This window comes from Vipera ursinii (genome assembly GCF_947247035.1).
Source record: "Vipera ursinii genome assembly, chromosome: 8".
Classification (NCBI taxonomy): Eukaryota; Metazoa; Chordata; class Lepidosauria; order Squamata; family Viperidae; genus Vipera; species Vipera ursinii.
Genome location: NC_139519.1, coordinates 11,476,774 through 11,496,667, shown reverse-complemented (window position 1 = coordinate 11,496,667; position 19,894 = coordinate 11,476,774). Strand labels below are relative to the sequence as shown.

The 19,894-nt window shown below is 38.4% G+C and overlaps 1 protein-coding gene across 1 annotated transcript; it reads right to left on the bottom strand.

Moving 5' to 3' along the window:
* Positions 1 to 764: 764 nt before the first annotated feature.
* On the bottom strand, positions 765 to 18,201 carry BNIP3L (BCL2 interacting protein 3 like). Its single transcript, XM_083368415.1, has 6 exons — positions 17,949 to 18,201; positions 12,375 to 12,561; positions 9,808 to 9,880; positions 8,736 to 8,839; positions 7,326 to 7,475; positions 765 to 5,841 (listed from the first exon to the last, which is right to left on the bottom strand). The coding sequence occupies exons 1-6, from the start codon at positions 18,031 to 18,033 to the stop codon at positions 5,793 to 5,795; spliced, it is 648 nt and encodes a 215-aa protein (XP_083224541.1). The 5' UTR covers positions 18,034 to 18,201; the 3' UTR covers positions 765 to 5,792.
* Between the last annotated feature and the right edge of the window lie 1,693 nt (positions 18,202 to 19,894).

Here is a 19,894-nt window from a genome sequence, read left to right as displayed (position 1 = left end):
TAATTTCCCTTTTTAGCATTTTAGCTTTTCTTGGATTTGCTTCTCACATTCCAATTTCTAACCATATTGCCTTCATAAAATAAGGCACTCCTCTTTAAGGATGGACAGGATCAGTGGATCACGTCCATACAATTTTAACTACTTTATTAACTCCAGAGCTGCTTCATCTAATCTGAGGATGCCATCATCTAATATTCAAACTAATCTCTTAGCTACTAGACAGACTGGTTTGCCACTGTCACTTTCTGGATTTGATTCTGGGATTCCTTGTCCTGGATGGATTATTTTATCTCAGGCCACAACTCTCCTCATTCCTGTAATAAATTTCATTCTTCCCTTTCAATCTGAGCAGAAGTAACCTTGCCTGGAGTTCAAGCTGACCATTTGCAATGGTTTCAATTTCATTGTTGCTACTGTAAACTCCCATACACCTAGGCACTTAATTTCTGATTAACAAGACCCAAATATAAGTCTCAATCTAATTTTTAGATTTAAGACTCTCAACAGATTCATACATACATTCATTGCTTCACATTGCAATTACCGAAAAAGAACTAGGTTTCCTACCATTAATCGTTAAGGCAAGGTAGAACAGTTGGAAATTACGTTAATAGAGTTAGGCTGCTCTGTTTCTTTCTAATCTTCCATGTGTGGTGAAAGGAAGGAGTAAAAAAGCTTGTTTCCAATGTTTCCATTTTAAACCTATGAGCCAATTCTGGCAGCAAAGAAAATATTCATTATCAATTCTAACATTCTTAAACAAAGGGTGGAATGTAAATAGCATTGCAAAGAACATGTATGTGTACATACACACATACATACATGCATGCACACGCACACGCACACATCCAGAGTTCCATCCTAAGCAGGAAATAAATCCAGAGGCAGATGTTCAATAGGGCTGTACTATTTGGGGGGATTGAGACTGAAGAACTGAAAATGCTTCCCAGACCAGAGATTTGTAAGAGCAGCTGGGTGATCAAACCAGGAATCCCACTGCAGCATAACCATATTTCAGTCTGAATATCACTATTTGGGCTTTGGCGAGCCTTTAAGTGGCCCCTGGTCTCAGCACAGCAGTCTCTCTGGAGCTCAGACACGAGCAGACAGATTCACCCAAGCATCAAAGCTCTTGCTTCTCTTTCAACAGCAGCCCAGCTTTGAAATATCTGGAGAATAAGCCAGGCCTGTGTGCATCAAACAGGCCACCGATATCCCAGCCAATTGTGGAGGTCCCTTGATGACAGAAACCCTCATGCCAAGAAATTCTGAGATTTTATACATGGAAGGACTTCCCTTCTTAGCTCTGTTAAAGTCATGTTCTCCACCCTCTGCTGGAATACCAATAATTCTCTATGCTCAAGGATCCAAGCAGCCTCTGTGACATGCTGCTTCCCTGGATGATTAATCCAATGCCTTTTAAGACACGTTGAATGCATGTTTCAGGTCTTGCATGATGTCAGCTAAAAGTAGTGTTGCCTGTTCATCTCACCCACATTAACAAGAAAAGCCAGCTTTATCCACACACACACCCAAAATTCTTCTACCTCTCAAGCCTACTAAGGATCATCGATGGGGACTTTCAATCTAGACTGTTCAATTTATGTAAGTCACCAAATCAGTTCTAAAGTGCCTATCTTAAATCTCCCAATTATGCAAGGAACAAAAGCTTAATTCATTTATTCTTTTCGGTTTGCAATTCCAGTAGTCAACTAACCACCATTTGTTTAGTGACCATTTGAAGTTACAAAGGCATTGAAAAAAAAGTGATGACTGGTCATTACAATTCTGCAGCATCCCCACAGACACACAATCAAAACTGGGGCCCTTGGCAATCGGCACGTATTTAGAATGGATTCAGCATCCCAGTCACATGATCACCATTTGCAACCTTCCAGCCAGCTTTGGACATGCAGCTGAATTCACTTAATGACACAATTAACTTAAAACCCTGCAGTGATTTGCCTAACAATTGGGGGGGTCGTAAAATGGGTGTGACTCACTTAACTATCTTGTTTAGCAACATAAATTCTGGACCCAATTGAGACCTTAAGTCAAGGACTACGTGTACCTAATTTTTTTTTCATTATTCATTTGTTTGACTCATATTTCTTCTGTTCATTCATTGATTCATTCTTTGTGGAATTTTTAAAATAAACTTGCTTTTAAATTTGGGCAGTTATATTTTAATTCAGCTTTGAAGAATGTATTTGGGGCATATGAATAACGATGACACAGACAAACCTGATGTGAATCATTTCACATTCAGAAGGCTTGAAAACATCCAATTGGATGACGGTAAAATATTAGAACTAAAGAAGCTTCTGGGATGAGAAGCAAAATATTTAAGGAAAAAAACCCAAGAAAGTCCAGTTGCCTTTTGGAAAAGCACCTTTGGGATAACTGACATGGATGATTGCAGTGGTGGGATTCAAATATGTGAAGAACCGGTTCTCTATGTGGATGCTGCTTCCGGAAGTCCATTCTGGGCCTGGGCAACAAAAAATTAGCTACCGTTTCTGCTGAACTGGTGTGAACTGGCTGAATCCCACCACTGGATGATTGAGAATTTCCATGAACACGAGGTAAAATACTAGTTTATGTAATGTTATCTCAATAGAGAGTAAGCTTGTTTTCTTCAAGGAGCAATAAACCTATATTTGCACTTACATGGGATATTTAATAACCAATTTCAAGTCTTTACAAGTTTGTGGTATTTATCTGTAACTGCACAGAATTCACACTTGTTACAAAAATCTTAATAGTGTTCTTTTTAAAAATACTTAGTATATCGGTACATTTAAACATGATCGTTATGAAGACATCCTGGCAATGTGTTAGGACAGCCACAGAAATCTTATCATCTAAACATTGTGTAAAATACTGACAAGAAGCAACCACCAAATTCAGTTTTGTGACAGCTTTAATGGCACAAAAATTTATAGCTACACCTTATACATGTAAACTGTATATTATGATGTTACAAAGTGCTAACTAAAGATGAAGAATGCATAATCACTTTGGCTCATTTAACTCAATAACTTCAGCAATATGTCTTTTGTCGTTGTTTTTTTAAAAAAGTGATCTTAGTTTTCGTTTTTCACTTCTTAAAAACAGTAAATAGTTGAATTTGGTTGCTTTGTTTAGTGTTGCAGTTCAGCCTGCTGCTTTTTCTAATGTGCGAGCTTATGCATTTCTGCTTGACCCTATGTACAAATGTCGCATCCCATTTTTCATCCACTGTTTGAAAAATGAGGCCTGTGTTTCCCCTCAAACTGTAAACAAGTATAAAGCTACTCAATAATGTTTAACTTAAACAAAGCATTACAACTGATATCTCTTTCAAATTTTAACAAACTGGTCCGTTTTGTAATATAAAAAGTTAGGATATTTCAAGCTTCTAATCAGTTAATAATAAATACTGCTTTGGAACACTGCAGTGGCAACAAGCTCAACAGTGATCAGGTACATAAATGCCAATGATGTTTTTCCATCACAAGAAAACAAGCCTTCCAGCTTATCAAATAGCATCCTGCAGATCAGTTATAATGTATTTTGGACAGCTTTCTTTTCCCCCCTGCTTTTTAATAAACATGGTCCAAATTTCATACAGATGTCATGATCCAATTACGACAAAATACAATAAAATAATTGGTTTTGAAAAGTACTCTGGACTTCTACGCTTGTTTTTTTAATTGTTGCTTTAAAGAATCCCTATTCTATTTAATCACCTCAAAATTATTCCAATATCCACACAGGAAATAAATACATAATTGGAAGTAATACAAGTGCTACTATTCAAAGCTGAAAGGGCATAAAACCTTTAACAGGTTTTCAAGAATATGCGTAACTTAGTGGATGGAAGGGGGAGAGAGAGAAAGATTGAGATTTCCAGTAAATTATAGAGAAACCAGGCTGAAACAAAGGTATTTTAGGAATGGACATCATGAAAATCCTCTCCACTTCACTCATTTCACTTATATCAGCGGTACTAGCTATCGTTCTTGCACTATTATGTTTTAAGAAGTCTATCATCTCTTAAGATTTTGTATACGCTTTATTGTCAGTCTAATATCACAGAATCTACTGATTTGTGCCAGTTTTAAAATCAACCATGCTTACCTCAATATGTAGCATGTGAAGCCTTCTTCAAATTAAGTTTACTTGCTGATGGACATCCTTGACATGCCCCTGTTGCTTTCTTGGCAACAAATATGGAACTAACCTATCGGTAGTCCCTAAGTCCAGTCTGCAATCTTTGTATTGCTTTGTGGTTTCCCCTCTAAATACTCATCAGACCCAACTTTGCTTACCTTCCAAGCCCAGGCACAGTCATCCAGGTGCTACCTCCTGCTATGATTAACATGCAGAACACATGCGTGAGCAGGAAAAAAAAATCTCAGCAGGTACCACAAACACACACACATACACACACACAAACAGCACCTGGATAACCTAGTCTGGCATCAAATACTAAATGGGCAAAGTTAGTATTTCTGTGTTGGGGAACCACAAAGAGCAGTCGAATAATGAGGAAGTAAAAAAACAGTGGAAGAAGACAATAGCAAGCTATTTCTATATTCAACCAAGCAAACTCCATGAAATACAGAGGTCAATTTGAAGGAAAGTTTTCAAAATGACGCTATAAAGCTTAAACATCAAAATAAATCTATTTAGGAATATTGGTCTATATCAACTTTAAAAATTTGAATTAAGCTTCACAGTTAGGGGAAAAAGTGTATCTGAAGCAAAACAATGCAAAATATTCCCCTTAGTAATATTTCTAAGCTATTACCAAAATCTTTTATGCTAATTATGACTGTAATAAAGATCTGAAACCAAAATCCTTAGGATTTCAGCAATCGCAAATGAGAGATTCAAACCATGAATATAGAAGAAATGGAACTCAACCACAGAAGACAGCTCAAAACATGGTGCCTTAAAAAAAAACAGAACTGCAAGACTGTTCCCAAGTAAGATACAGGTATTTTACATGGAGTCTAAATACTTCAAAGCTACTTCAAGTCAAACTACTTTGAAAGGAAGACTTCCATTAAATACAATGCTGAAGAATACTAGAAGTTTCTTCACATGCAAATAATGAAATAGTTTTTAAAAACCTAATGCTGCCCAATGCTATCAGAAATAAATTCACTACTTCATGGAAACACAACCTAATGACAGATACTTGGTATTCAAACTTGCTGAGGAATCAAATTCTAATTCTTTTTTGATGTCTGTGAAGTTTTTGCCTCCTGAAATTTTTAAAAAAAATTAACCCAAGACAACTGCCAAATAAATTGCAGAGCGAAAATAAAGCTGTCAATTAGTTTTGTTTCATAAACAGCTTCTGTTAATTCTCAGTCTCTTTTAAAAATGGGAATTGTCATACTGAAGATTTCATTTAAGCACTGGGCAGATTATTTGGTATTGTAATAAAGAGATGGCAGAGGCATCACTGATAACTATAATTTGCTGGTGGCATTTTTGCACTGAAAGAAGCCCTTGTGACATGTAGGCAACTGTAAACTTGGTTAGGCAACTCTGATGTGTCCTGCAGGATACGGAAGGTGGTCGGGAAAAAGACAACTAGTGAAACACCTCCACAGGGTTCCAACACAATACTGAATTCCAAGAGTTAGCGGAACCAGGATATGTATAAAAAGGTGAAGGTTGGGGAGGGGGAGGAAGATCATGCTTAGAATTGTCTCAAGTTCCAATGGTACTAGTAGGACATTAATTCCTTCACAGATCATCATCACAAGATTTCCAGGATTTGTGCACTGCTTCTTTCAGTAAGTGCTAGCTGAAGGCGTGGTCAGTCGCTTTCCAATGTAGATACTGCAATGAAATGCAAAGCAAAGTACATTGATACTTTATATCTGCCCCCTGCCCCAAAGCCTACTTTATTCTTCCAAACTATGCTGTAATTCTAACATCCATCAATCAAAATGTATTAAGGAAACATTGCTACTCATTCATGCCATTTTTTTTACAAAGCATGAAAACATGATGTGCAGCTAACATGTTTCAAGAAGAAAATTATCATTAGCACCTGCTGTTGGCAAAGAAAGTAAAGATAGTGCAACTCTATGGCTTATTTTGTGTAGGTGGACGGGGGACCTCTTCATTTCTTTAATTAGAAGTAGGTGCCTAGTGTCTGAAAAAGCCCCTGGTACCGTGCATGCTTTTCTCCTGCGTTCCTGAAGTATTTTGTTTGCTATTTAGTTATATTAAATCTGGACAAATATGAAATATGTTCAATTTTCTAGAGCATACAACCATTGACAGATTGTTGCTAAAAGAGTAGTTTTTTGCATGGAAATACTATGAGCTCCTTGGTGTTGAAATGCAAAATTAACTCCAGAGCTAAAGAGTCATTATCTCTGGTTTTCTACATGGATCTAAAAACAACATGTAACAAAGTATATCCCAGAAGTACCATTCCTCACTTACAATTTCCTCCTTCTCAGACAGAAATTACATAGAGGCATTGTTGGGACCATTCAAATTAGGCTTTTAAAGCAAAGTAATTGTAACATTATCAAGAAACATGAAAATTACATCTATGCATTTTTCAAAACATTCTGAAAACTGACAACTGTTTCTTAACAGAGGGTAGGGACTGTGCTTGTTGTTTATCAGCGATGGATATGGATGCAAGATTTCTAAAGTAACAAACACACTTATAATTGTTTCTACTGCTTATTCCTAAGCTAATACCTTAATAAAAGCTCAAAGGAAAAAAATATCTCGCAGGATGGGGTATTATATATATGGCAGCTAAGCAGAACTTGATGTATCTTCCATTCATCACCACCCCAGGTTTTCTGAACCAGGGTAACTCCAATTGTTATGAAGAAAAGCTGCCATGACATCTATAATGTACATCCATCCTTTAACCATACACTTCTTGCAGTATAGTTCTGTGTTCTGTTGCTACTCAACGTCAGTTCTTACTGAGAAAGAACCTACGCAGAGAGATCTAAAGCAATCCAGGAGGAGCTGGGGTTACCCTTTCAGAAAACAATAGCAGGAATTTATTTTCCCTCTACAGTAGAATGATGGAGAAAATATTTTAGAGTTTTTCTCCCCAGCATTCTGCAGCTGATTTTATAATGCTCCTCTCATTCTAGGCAGTCCTGTCCTAATTCTGCTATAAAATATTGCACTAACTGTGCATATGCTTATTTATTTCTCTTCAAAAACACTGGAACCTCCGCTAGCACTATTCTTGGAAGTTGCTGGGAACAATTCTGGAATTCAAAGCTTTAAAGAACCATGAAAAATAACTCATCATACTCAATGTATGTAGTCATACTTACCCTAGTCCCAAAGCCAAAACATGAGATATGAAGAGAGACGGAATGAAAACCTTAAGAAATTCAGCTGAGAAAATGCCGCCTTTTTTCATAGCTCCACTCTTTCTCATACTTAAAGACACTGCTCGCTTAGGATGTCTGAAGTGAAACTCCCTGAAAGAGCAGAGGGAGACGAGGAGGATAGAATATATTGTATGGAATACATTGAATTGGGGTACTTGAGAACAACAATAAAGCAAGAGCAGCTTTCAAAGCAGCTGGCTTTGGATGGTTCATTCTAAAGGTAAACCTTTGGGCAGGTAGGTGGGATACGCCATAGTGAGACATCAGCGAGGTTAGGTAGGATAGTGGGCTATGCTTCTCTGGGAGGTTCTGAAGGGAGAGAGGGAGAGGGCTCTACCTGCACATGTGTTGTTGGCTACACGACCCATAAAATCACTGTAAAATGTCTTTGGGTTTGACCAAAATAGGGGATAGAAACATTGTGGGTTTTGTTTTTGCCAAACCTTGGTTAACCTGAAATGACTTAGTAGAAATCTGTGGGACACAGTGGTGTGACAGACAAACAGGTTTTTAATCTTGAGCATATTGTAACTAGAACTCTGAGGCTGATGGAAAGCCAAGGAAAGAGTAAAAAAGAGTTTTCAACCATCTTCCTCATCTAGAAATAGTATAAAAGAATGTTGTTTTCTTTTGACTCCTACGAGTACCTACTCTTCAATATGAGCACTCTAATAAGGATGGATGGAAGATATGATAAGACTTTTGTTGTTGTTGTTGTTAGCTGCGAAGTCGTGTCCGACCCATCGCAACCCTATGGACAACGTTCCTCCAGGCCTTCCTGTCCTCTACCATCTTCTGGAGTCCATTTAGGCTCATGCCTACTGCTTCAGTGACTCCATCCAGCCACCTCATTCTCTGTCGTCCCCTTCTTCTCTTTCCCAGCATTAGGCTCTTCTCCAGTGAGTCCTTCCTTCTCATTGGGTGGCCAAAGTATTTGAGTTTCAACTTCAGGATCTGGCCTTCTAAAGAGACTTTTATATCTTGACAAACATGAAACTCAGAATCTGATCTGGGTTTTCCTGGTAAGAATACAGTTCTTAAGCTTTCTTTTCATAATTATTTTATAGGGCCCTTGGTGCTCTTTGAGATTGTTTTTTTTTTCTTGCAGACATTTCATTACCAAACTAGGTAACATCATCAGTGCTACAAGGGAGTGGGGTTTGCTGTCATTTTATACACTAGTGGCCTGCCCTATTAAGTGTTGGTGGGGGTGGTCTTTACGATTCTTTGATTGGGTTCTTGTTTACTTTTAGCTTACTGAAGATAATTAAAACAATTATTTTAATATTCTGTTGCAATCGACATTTCTTCTCAGCAAAAGTATATTTATTACAAAGGATTTCAACTCACTTGGGAGGAATGTTTTCTGGTCTACTTGACCAATCTGATACCCAGTCAGCACTTTTCTTCAAAACGACCTCTTCCTTTTCACCTTCTACTGTTTCCTCTTCAGACTGAAAATACATAATGGATAAGTTCTGTAATTCATTCAGTTCATTTGTTCTTGTTATTTCCTGCAGAGAAGTGATCAGGAGATAAGCAGGCAGGTCTTACAAAAGTTCAAATAAAAAATAACAACTAAATGATTTCATTTGAACCAGTTTTATGCTATTTATAAGAAACTGTGCTTTGCTTACATAGTCCACAGCATGCCTTTATTATTCTATTATTTCAAAAAAACCAATTATCATAATACAAAGAATAAACATGAGCCATCAAGTCAGACTGAAATTATGGAAGGACTCAAAATACAGCTGGGAAAATAACTCTGACAAACACTGAACTGAACAAATAGGCAGATTGTTACATATTTATCTAAAAATAACTCATCTTCTCTTCCTATATGAATCAGTTTACAATGGACCTACACCCTGAAGATCCTTAAATCCTAGATAGCAGTTAAGTGTAATTGTAATGATTAAGTCTCCATGAGATTAAAAAAAATACATCTATAGATTGCAGGCAATTTACTACAGAACAATTTCCAAAAATATGACTTAAAGTATTTATGAAAGAGCAATATTCTTAATTAAAATTAATATTCTACCATCAAAATCCAAAAAGTGTGTTCAAAACTTTAGTTACCCTGCCATAAGAATTAACATATATCAGAACCCGTCTTAAATGTCCAGCTCCTGATAATTTTTTGGGAAGCACAAAGGTATACAAAGGTATACAAGTATGTTATCAAAGACTTCTTGCCATAACAATACAATTAAAATACCTATATGAGCACAAAAACTTCATTTTAAATGAAAAGAGTACCTTTTGACTGGAAAAAAATAACAATGAGATTATAGTTATAATTTATAATTTATTGGGATTAGAGAATGAATAAAAACTCACTGCTAGAAGTAAGTTTTAAAATATTGTTACCTTAATCCTTCACAAGCAGGACTTTAAGTAAAAAGAAGGAAAATACCTGAGAACTATTGTCTTTGCTTGTATGCATTTCCACATCAAACATTATCTGTCCATCTTCTTGTGGAGAAGGACTGCAGAAATGAAATATATCACTGTTATCACAAAGCATTGTTATTACAACACACTGTTATTAATTTTCATTTGCACCTATTACTAAAGTTTATTTGTTTTATATCTTATTACTAGCTGAGAGTTCTCAGTGGTTCACATTATAAAAGTTCTGCAGTACTTTAAAACTGCAACTTAATCACTACACCATAAAACCTCTAGACACAACAGGAGTAAGATCAAGGCAATATAAATAAGATAGCACAGTATGTAGCATCGTTAGAACTCTGCAGAATAGCTTCCTAAAGTTTCTTCCTATCAAAGAAAGGGAGAGCCTGATTTCCACCAGGAGACTAATTCTTTTCCTTACCTATCAGAAGCAAAGGACTACAAGGAATTTCTCAGTAAGAGACTTACTAGGTTGAGCCGGTTCAAGTTGGGAATAGGCAGTCCTGCAATAATAACTTGATGTCAAGCCATAAATGACTTCACAGGTTTCAAACCCCACACTTTATGTTGTAACTGGAAACCAACTCATAATTTCCAAGTAGTCTTTAAAGTAATCCCCTTGCAAAATACATTGTGCTCCTCTAACCAAGTGGTAATGAGGGCAAGAGTTATTGCAACCTTCTGGAGCAGGTAACACTGCAATTAGCGCCCCATCTGAAGTTGGGCAAAAGTTCTCTTTGCCACCTGCTTCCACCTGCTGCCTGAGGAGGAATCATGAGTCCAGTGGGATCTCCAAATGAGGATTATTCCCTCACAGGTAGTGCTTGTCTGCCCAGGGGGAATACTGGTCTTAAGAAAGCCCTGATGAGAGAAGAACAACCTTAATTCTCTTCTGAGCAAACAGATAGGGCCAAAATTGAGTAAGTGCACACAAAACTACTTTATAAATTTAACTGAGGAAGAAGCCGATATTGAGATTATCTGCAGTATAAAACAAACGACTGCACATTTAATGTGTTGGTTGTGGCTATGGCTGGTCTTCTCTAAATTAGAAAATTCAATTCAGTTTTTATCTGGTGCTTTCTCAGAGAACTGCAAAAGCAGTTAAACGTTTATGTTCAAAGTTGATAACAGCAACAAAAAAGGAAGTATCATTTGCTGTTAAAACTGTCCTTGGCAAGTGGATTTGAAATAACTTAACCAGGCACATAAGAATACAGAAATTTCTGATCAATAATTTATTGTAGAAAAGCTATGAAGAAGAAAAATTTAGCAGCTGCTGGATATTAAATGTGAGTTCTATTTAAAATAATTAGTACTCACATTGCTTGAGACTTTTTCTTCTGTCTACTCTGTGTTAAAAAAGCTATTCTTTTTGCGGCAGAAAATTCAATTTCTGTTTTTTGTTTTAATAGTGGCCTGATTTAGCATCAGGTTGTTTACCCTGCCTATTAACTTTCACATTTGTCTCCTGGAAAACTTTCCTCGTCTCTGCTTATGTGCCTTTTCCTTGCCCCTTCCTTTACTAAGGAGTTCCTCTTTATAGAAGTTGAACTCCTCTATTATTTCCTGGGAGGAAATACAGCCACACCCACCTCCACTAAATCATTCAGTATGAACCAGCTCTTTTCCCTGGTAAGCAACATACCAGCAGCAGACTGAAATTGATAGTTTAAGACATCTTTAATTTGATTAAGAGAATTAATCATCAGATGCACAGCATATTATGAGATGAACAATCACTAGCAGAACATGCTTCTATTTCTACAATTCGATTATAGCAAAAAAGCATATTTTTATAATGCTTAAAAAGCTAAAGTGTTGCTTTTATTAAGTTTTATTATCTTTGTGACTGCCAGTAATAAGTAGAAAATTTCTAATGTACGAAGACTTAGCATGAATTCCTAATACATGCAGTTTCAGCACTATGATGAAGATCTGCTTCCTAACACATTGAAAAACAAGGTCACAAATAGCATTTTATTAAAAGAGGCTTCAAAATTTGAAGCAGTGAAGATAATCATCTTTAACAGAAGCAGACAATTTGAGGGCACAGATGTAATATAGACCTAGTGTAATAATGGTCTGACTTTTTCATTCTGTGGTTTTAGTGTCTTGTTAAGTTTATCACCACTTTAATATAATACAATATAAACATAATGGATTCTTGCCCACATAATTGTTTTTAGTAAAGAAACAGGTTTCTGCCCCATCCAAATATACGGCATTCCATAAATGGCAAGTATCTACTGCAAAAGGCTCATCAAAAATAGACATAGATTTAAACATCTGATTACGCGAGGCACTCAACCAACTGCAAAATATTTTTCCAGTCCTTCAGAATTTCCTTCTACTCTCTCTTATATAATACAAGAAACTTTAATAAAACTGAAAAGCTGAAAGTCCTTAAAAAGTAATTTACATATTATTTATATAGCAACTATTAATTTAATCTCTGGCTTAATATGAGACATAAATCCAGCTAAACTTGCTGGAAATGAAATTGTATTACAGTTCAAAAAAATGCATTCCAAAGTATTTTAAAAATGTAAAAAAATAAATGCTTACCTGTCACAATGGGAACTACCCCGTGAACTGTTTTGTCCAGACTCATGCTGAGCATCGAGAAGTATCTTCTCCATATCTCCATTGTGGATGGAAGATGAAGAAGGAACATGTTCTAGACCCCCATTTTTTGCATTGCTGTTGTCGTTGTCATTCCCATTCCCATTCATCTGCAATTCTACCCAGGAACCTATTGAATAGCCAGATATCTTATCAGAAACTGTAAAGCAAATCCAAATAGAGCAAATACAACATATGGGTGAAAAATACTTAAACAAGCCTACCACTTTATGTTGCACTTGGAATTTTGAGAGTACCTTTCATTCATTCCATTTGAAGAGAAAATCTTGTGACATAAGTTTTAAACCTCCAAACATGCCTAAGCCACAGGTGAACACAGGCCTGCAAGTAAGATGCAACCCTTTGGGGCATCTTACAGATAGTAATCTGAACCAAAAAAAGTATTTGGTAGGGCTTTTTATTAGCTCTTCTAATTTCCCTACTTCATTTAGAGTCTTGCAAGAACTGGACTCTCATCTCTCCAAACCAGCGAGAAAGGCTCAGTGACTTTATGAAGATGATCTTATAAAAAATACTGGTTGCTCTCTAAAGAGCATAACAGAATCTAATTCAACAATATACAGATAACAATCTTCTGATTATATTAAGACAAAGGTCTTTTTTCTCTCCAAAACCTCTGGATCAAAAAACTGGAACATCCAAGAGAATGTCATTGAGCAGATTAATGTTTTAAATATCTGGAGTTTCTATTTTATGTTCCAGGAAAAAAGGCAAGAAAAAGCTGAAAATGCAATACAAACAGCACAAGTATTTTAGGGTTTTTCTATTTAGAAGAAAACAGATTCATATCTGCTTCTATCACTTTACTTAAGGCTCAGCTTTCATAAGGAATCCAGTTAAGACCTCATCCAACCATTATAGTACTCTCAGCTTTCAGTCCAATTTCCTGAAAGCAATACTTCAGATCCCAATGTGCTCCAAATGCCATTCTTCAGCTGGAGGCTGATCTACTTTATTAGATTTTTTTAAAAAATAAATTCTGCCTTCTTTTATAAGTAACTCAAGGGGACAAACATGCATAACACTCCTTCCTCCTGTTTTCCCCACAACAACCCTGTAAGGTGGGTTGGGCTGAGAGAGTATGACTAGCCCAAAGTCACCCAGCCAGTTTTTCATGCCGAAGGCAGGACTAGAACTCACACTCTCCTGGTTTCTTGGCCAGCATCAGTAAACTAAACTGGCTCTTTGCTAAAAGTAGAGAGATTCATGCTTAGGTGGCAAATTTTAATCTTTGGTTAAAACTGAATTCTTACCTAATAGGCCTGATAACTGTAATAATCTGACAAATTCTATTTAGACTAGAAGCAGATCCCATTAGTTAAATTACAGAGTCTGTGCCATGATTCTTTTTTAAAAGTGTAACCTGGCCACGAATGGCAAAATCAACTGAATTTGGTTCCTAATAGCTTTTCTCTGGAATTCGGGATTCAAGCAGCAATTCCAACCAAACATCCTTTCACTTTGTAATTGCTTAAATATTACACAATCTTGTACCAGGCTTGATCGAGTGTTCTTCCATTGCTCTGTTAGAAGGCTTCCCTATGAGGACATACTTGCTCTTTTGGCTCAGGAGTGGTAAAGTCAAGCATGTTATATTACACTGCAAACATTTTAAGGGTCCACACAGTAAATGTATTAAGACTTACTAGCAAGCTTTCCTGGCCAGATGTAGTCAATATTCTATCAGTCTTTAGAGCAAGAAAGAACAAGTAATTACCCCCAAAAAATCAACAGCAAAATGGGCAATTCAGATCACAACAGCTAAACATTTCCCACTACTTTTATGCCATTACGTTAATATCTCTTTTAACACATGTCTGGAAATTTAATATTGGTAGAATATCTCCAGTTGTTGGCCTTTTAATTACCACTAATTAGAATATTAAGAGCTGCACAGTAGCAGCAGCAAAAGAAAAGGAATATACCCCATCAAAGCAAATGGGGGGATTCCAAGCCTTAACTGCTTCAAATATTAGTCTGTCATGGCAAATTTGTGTCCATGCTTGAATAGAATTCCTATATTGTGTATATCACCATACTAGCTGATAATAGGGTTTAACTGTTACTAGCAATCACTAGACAGGCAGAGAAGTGAAAGGACGATGTGGTGAAGTTCTTAAGGGAATAGAGCTAAACTGTATTCCATCCTCAACCTTGGAAGCTCATTGAGTGACTTTGGGCCAATTCCTCTCTCAACCTAATCTCTCTTAATAGTTATTATTGTAGGGGTGGAAAAGGAGCAGGGAGGAAGGTATAGCATGGAATACTATGTATGTTTTGAACTTATAAACAGAATCCACATTATAAATGTAAAGTAAAATAAATAAAATATAAATCAACTGCAAAATCACTTTACTTGGAATCAAGTGAATTTGCATTAGAATTATAGAAAAATCCCCAAAGATATACACTACATTTGAAATTAAATTTGACCCAGCAAATTCATCTTGTGTAAGTAGGAAAAAAAATCTACATATAATCCAAGCATACTATGTCTTCTGCCCACTCCTGTTCCTGCATATAAAGCTATTTTAAATCACATGTGCAAATAATTCCACAGCAAATTCATAACTACTGCTTGATATTTATACAACTACTTACCCACATGGTTCACTGTCATGTGGATGCTATTTGCTTCTATGCTTGGTATATAGAATTCTAACTAGGAGGTAATGTACCAAAACCCTGATGGAGTAACAGAGGTATTTCAGTGTGGTTTACCTCTCTGTAAGTATGCATATTCCCTCTCCTTATGTGTGTATATATTCTAATCAAATGACTGAAGTCCTGCCTCCTAGCAGTCCTGTCACGTTTTATATTTACCAATGTTTGTAACCTGTCCCATTCCTACAGATTTTGGACAGTTTACAACAAAGTCAAAGTAAACATTTTTTTAAAACCCCATCATTAAAGTATCAGCAATAAAAGTATGATGGGTACCAATAATGTTTCCACTGTCTATATATGAATGATTTCTATGAATTTCCTTTGGAACTATTGGGGAACATGGAAGCAATGGCTCTTAATTGAAAAAAGGAACAGGAAGGTAACGATTCCTTAACCTCTTCCCTTCTACTGTACAATATTAACTTTAATCTTCATAGTTATCCAAAAGATACATACTATAAATTGAAGCTACCTGGTATCCTCCACAAATTGAACAAAATTTTACAGAAGAGGAGCTGACTGACCTGGATACAAGGGAATAATACTGTACACACAGAATTTGGCAGCTAAATAAACACAGTCTGACATACTCTAATTCCCACCCAGGCCATCAGCTGTAGCTTCTTTTTTAAGGTCACTAGCCCAGAAATAAATTACTCCACTCCATCCATTCACAATTCCTTCATTCCCTAACGTTTACTGTAGATGTATTTACTCCTCACAATTGTTTGCAAAATGCTTTTTACAACCCAGCAACCAAAGCCCATTGATATTTACTTATTTTATCCAAGTTTATACAGTTTTCCTTCAACAAAATGTTTAAAAGGGTTATAGAAACTGGATTCAAGCTCCCAGGTCCTTCTATCTTGAAAAAAAGTATCACTAATTTGTACTTCTTTTACAAAGTTCCATTCCATTCTGCCATATAATACCCGGAGGCGGTCACATGCCATCATCTCATCAACTCTGTCCATAAACCTCCCACTGTTAAAAGAAATGACTCTCTTTTTGGATGACTGTTCCCACAGCAATCATACATATTTGTCTCCTTTTTAACCTGGCAGCAATCTACCATACAAGGGGAGCCACTTTTCAACCTGAGTAGTAGACTTAATCCAGAGCAATAAGTAAATTCCCTGTGGCATATTACATGGGGGGGAAGGTGAGAGAGAGAGTTGAGGAGGAAAAACAAGTTTGTTCAAGTATCAGCACTAAAAGACAAATACCATGACATAACAAACATCAGAAAAGTGGATTCATCATTATGCCAAACACAAAGAAACAACAAATAAAACAGTACAGAATAAAAACTTAAAGCCATTCCAGTACGCACTTAACCTAATGCCTTTAAAAGTTTCAGAGTTATTTTTCAGAGTTATTTTTAAATGGGCAGTATATCATCCTTGATAGCTTTCAGGGAGGAAAAAAGGAGTCACTGACTTTTTAAAGCTAAGACAATAAAATGGGTAATACACTTTAAATCTTGAAAGGGTTTTTTAAAAAAAAGTATAAGCCACTACCAGATGCCATCAGGAGACAAGGTTGGCAGAACATCCCAAAGGTGCTTTTTCTAAAAGGCAACGGGACTTTCTTTTTTTTTTCTTTGAAAACGTTTCACTTCACACCTAAGAAGCTTCTAACTCCTTGGATGAGAAGCGAAAGGTTTTCAAAGGAAAAAAAAAAGGAAATCCAGTTGGCTTTTGAAAGAAAGAAAAACCCCACACCCTTTGGGACAACCATGACCTGGATAATTTGAGCATCTCCATAAGCAGAACGTGATGGGTGGAGAATATCCCTACTGATTTCCTGAGACTGGGAATTCCTTTTCAGCCACTCTTCTCCTTTCATAGGGGACTCCTTCCCACGGAAGGGCAGCTCATCCCCTTCCTATTCATCTCCCTCTGCCCCCCTCCCCCTTTTTTTTTGAACCAGGGGCAGTGAAAGGCACAGGAAAAAAACCAGAGAAGATCCAGACTCCCATCTCCCTCGGGTGACTTAAAATCGCCTGATGCTCCAGAGTCCAGGGGTCTTCAAACTTGGCCCTTTTATGACTTGTGGACTTCAACTCCCAGAATTCCTCAGCCAGGCATGCTGGCTGAGGAATTCTGGGAGTTGAAGTCCACAAGTCATAAAAGGGCCAAGTTTGAAGACCCCCTGCTCCAGACCAATCACCCCTCGTTCAGCTCAACCGACCTCCCAGGGTTGTTGTGCAGAGATCGGAGGGGGAGGGGGGGAAACTACCCCCATCTGAGGCCGCCCAAAGAAACTTGATTTGCAAAGCAGTCAGTCTAATCCAGGGGTCTTCAAACATGGCCCTTTTATGACTTGTGGACTTCAACTCCCAGAATTCCTCAGCCAGGCATGCTGGCTGAGGAATTCTGGGAGTTGAAGTCCACAAGTCATAAAAGGGCCAAGTTTGAAGACCTCTGGTCTAATCAATGGCCCTCCTTCCGCCCGCCCCCCCCCACTCCCATGCTGACGCCAAAGCGTTATGGGGGTTGTAGTCCAACGCTCCAGAAGAGTCCGGGTTGGGAAAGTTGCACACACACCCCTCCCGCCAGCTCAGGGGTCCCTTCTCCCCTCCTCCCCCCCCCCGCGCCTGCCATCCAGCCTTTCTCTCATTGGCCCACAGGCGCTCGTGCGGCCAGGGGACCAGCCAATCCCTGCCAAGCAACGGGCCCGGGGTGAGGTGTGTGTGTGTGTGGGGGGGAGGGTTAGGCTAACCGCCACTTGAGGGGGACCCCCAATTCTCGTCGCGCGGGATTGGGGAGGTGGAGAGGAGGGGAGAGCCGCCGCCGCCGCCGCCCGACCCGCCCTCAGCCCACTCACTGTTGAGGCCTGGCTCGGTGGGCGTCCCCTCGGGCGGCAGGTTGTTGTTGTTGTGGTGCTGAGACAAGTCCTGAGGGGACGACATGGCGGCGGAACGGGGCGACGGCGAGCGCGGAGCTGGTCCGTCCGAGGCAGCGCGTGGAGGAACGGAGGCAAGCTGCCGAGGGCAACGGCGGCGGGGAGAAGAGCGACACAGCTGGGATCGCGAAGGGGTATCTGTACGTTCCCCAACGCCAGCCCCAGCCGCCCCGCCTCCTCCGAGCCGCCGCGCACGCGTGGTTGGAAGCCTGGCTGCTAGCCAGGGCAGAGGCACCGCCCACTCACGTAGATGACAGCTTTCCTCCCTGACGCTCCTCACGTAGGCCATTCGGAGCCGGTGTTCCCAGGCGGGAGTGCGCATGCTTGCCCTCGAACCCAGCACGCAGCCTCCCTCAACCCGCTGCCTGGTGGTCTATTTTTGTTGCGCATGCGCCGGGCTTGGAGGCACGATAGCTTGGGGTTCATAATGAGATCAAGGGTTGCAGCACTTTTAACAAGCTAAGCAGGGTGGTGCCTGGCTCCTAGTTGGATAGGGGACCACTCGGAAATCCATGATTGTAACCAGTGCTTTTTTTTGTAAAAGAAAAAGGTGCTGGAACTCAGGCATGTCATACAACCTGCTTTGCCTACCCTACAAGGTTCCATCCAAAAAAGGTGCCGGAACTCCCTTCTGAGCTTGCTATGAGAAAAAAAGCCTTGATTGTAACCAAACTAGGAAAACGTCCACCCAAGTGGTATTATTGTTGTAATAATAATAGTAATAATAAGAGTTGGAAGGGACGTTGAGGTCTTCTAGTCCAACCCCTTGCTCAGGCAGGAAACCCTATCCGATTTCAGAGGAATGGTTGTCCAATCTCTTCTTCAAAACTTCGTGTTGGAGCATTAACAACTTCTGGAGGCAGGTTGTCCCACTGGTTGTTCTGTCAGGAAATTTCTCCTTAGTTCAAAGTTGCTTCTCTCTTTGATAACCTGTAACAAACTTTACAAGTGCTACAAATATTTACCTAGAAAATAAGATATCAAGGAATGTTTTTCCCCTTTTTGTTAAAAACAAAGAGGGAGCTGATCCTCAAAAGATAAAAATTGATGCACAAAACATGTTTTTGGCTTTCTCTACTTTTATAGTACTTCTTAAAAAGTTTCATACATATCAGGAATTCCACACTTCATTATCTTAAAACTGAAAAGAGAGGAAGAAGCGCAAAGTATTTTAAACTCCTGAAGCTTAGGGAAAGAGTTGAAGCTAATTTGGCTGCTCAGATGAAACTGCTTCAAATGAACTGTTACTGCATGTGTCCATCAAATTAGTGTAAGAGTTTCCCCGTCCAGATCCAGTCTATCAAGTTTTTCCCCCCAAGAAATTGATAATTCAGTTTTGCACATGCTTAAAATGCAGAATAAAAATCAAAATCTGAAAGAATAGCCATACAGGGTCAAATCAAGAGCTACCGGTATCTTAACCTAATCACCATTATGGAAGTAAAACTCTACACATCTTAAAGCTGCCAAGATTGAGACATTTTGTTTGATTGCCAATTACTTTTCACAATCCGATTGACATGATTTATTCTTTTTTTCCCTTCTATCATCCCCTTTACAATTGGCATCTGGAGACAACCTGAAGTTAAAACTGAAATTTCAACAATAACAGTCCTTGATAGCACAGCTTTCTATGATTCTCCCTTGAAAGCTATCCAGTGGGCAACATCATTTATGATAAAGAATTCTATAGACAATTCCAATTGTGTGAAGTATTTCTCCTCTTTTCCAGCTAGCTTGGAGGACCCTATTCCTAATATATTGAAGGGGCTACCCTGCTCTATACCTGATTTTATATACCTTGAACATGTCTCCCTTCAATTTATTTTCTTCTGAACTAATCCAAGACAATTAACTTTTCCTTGGAA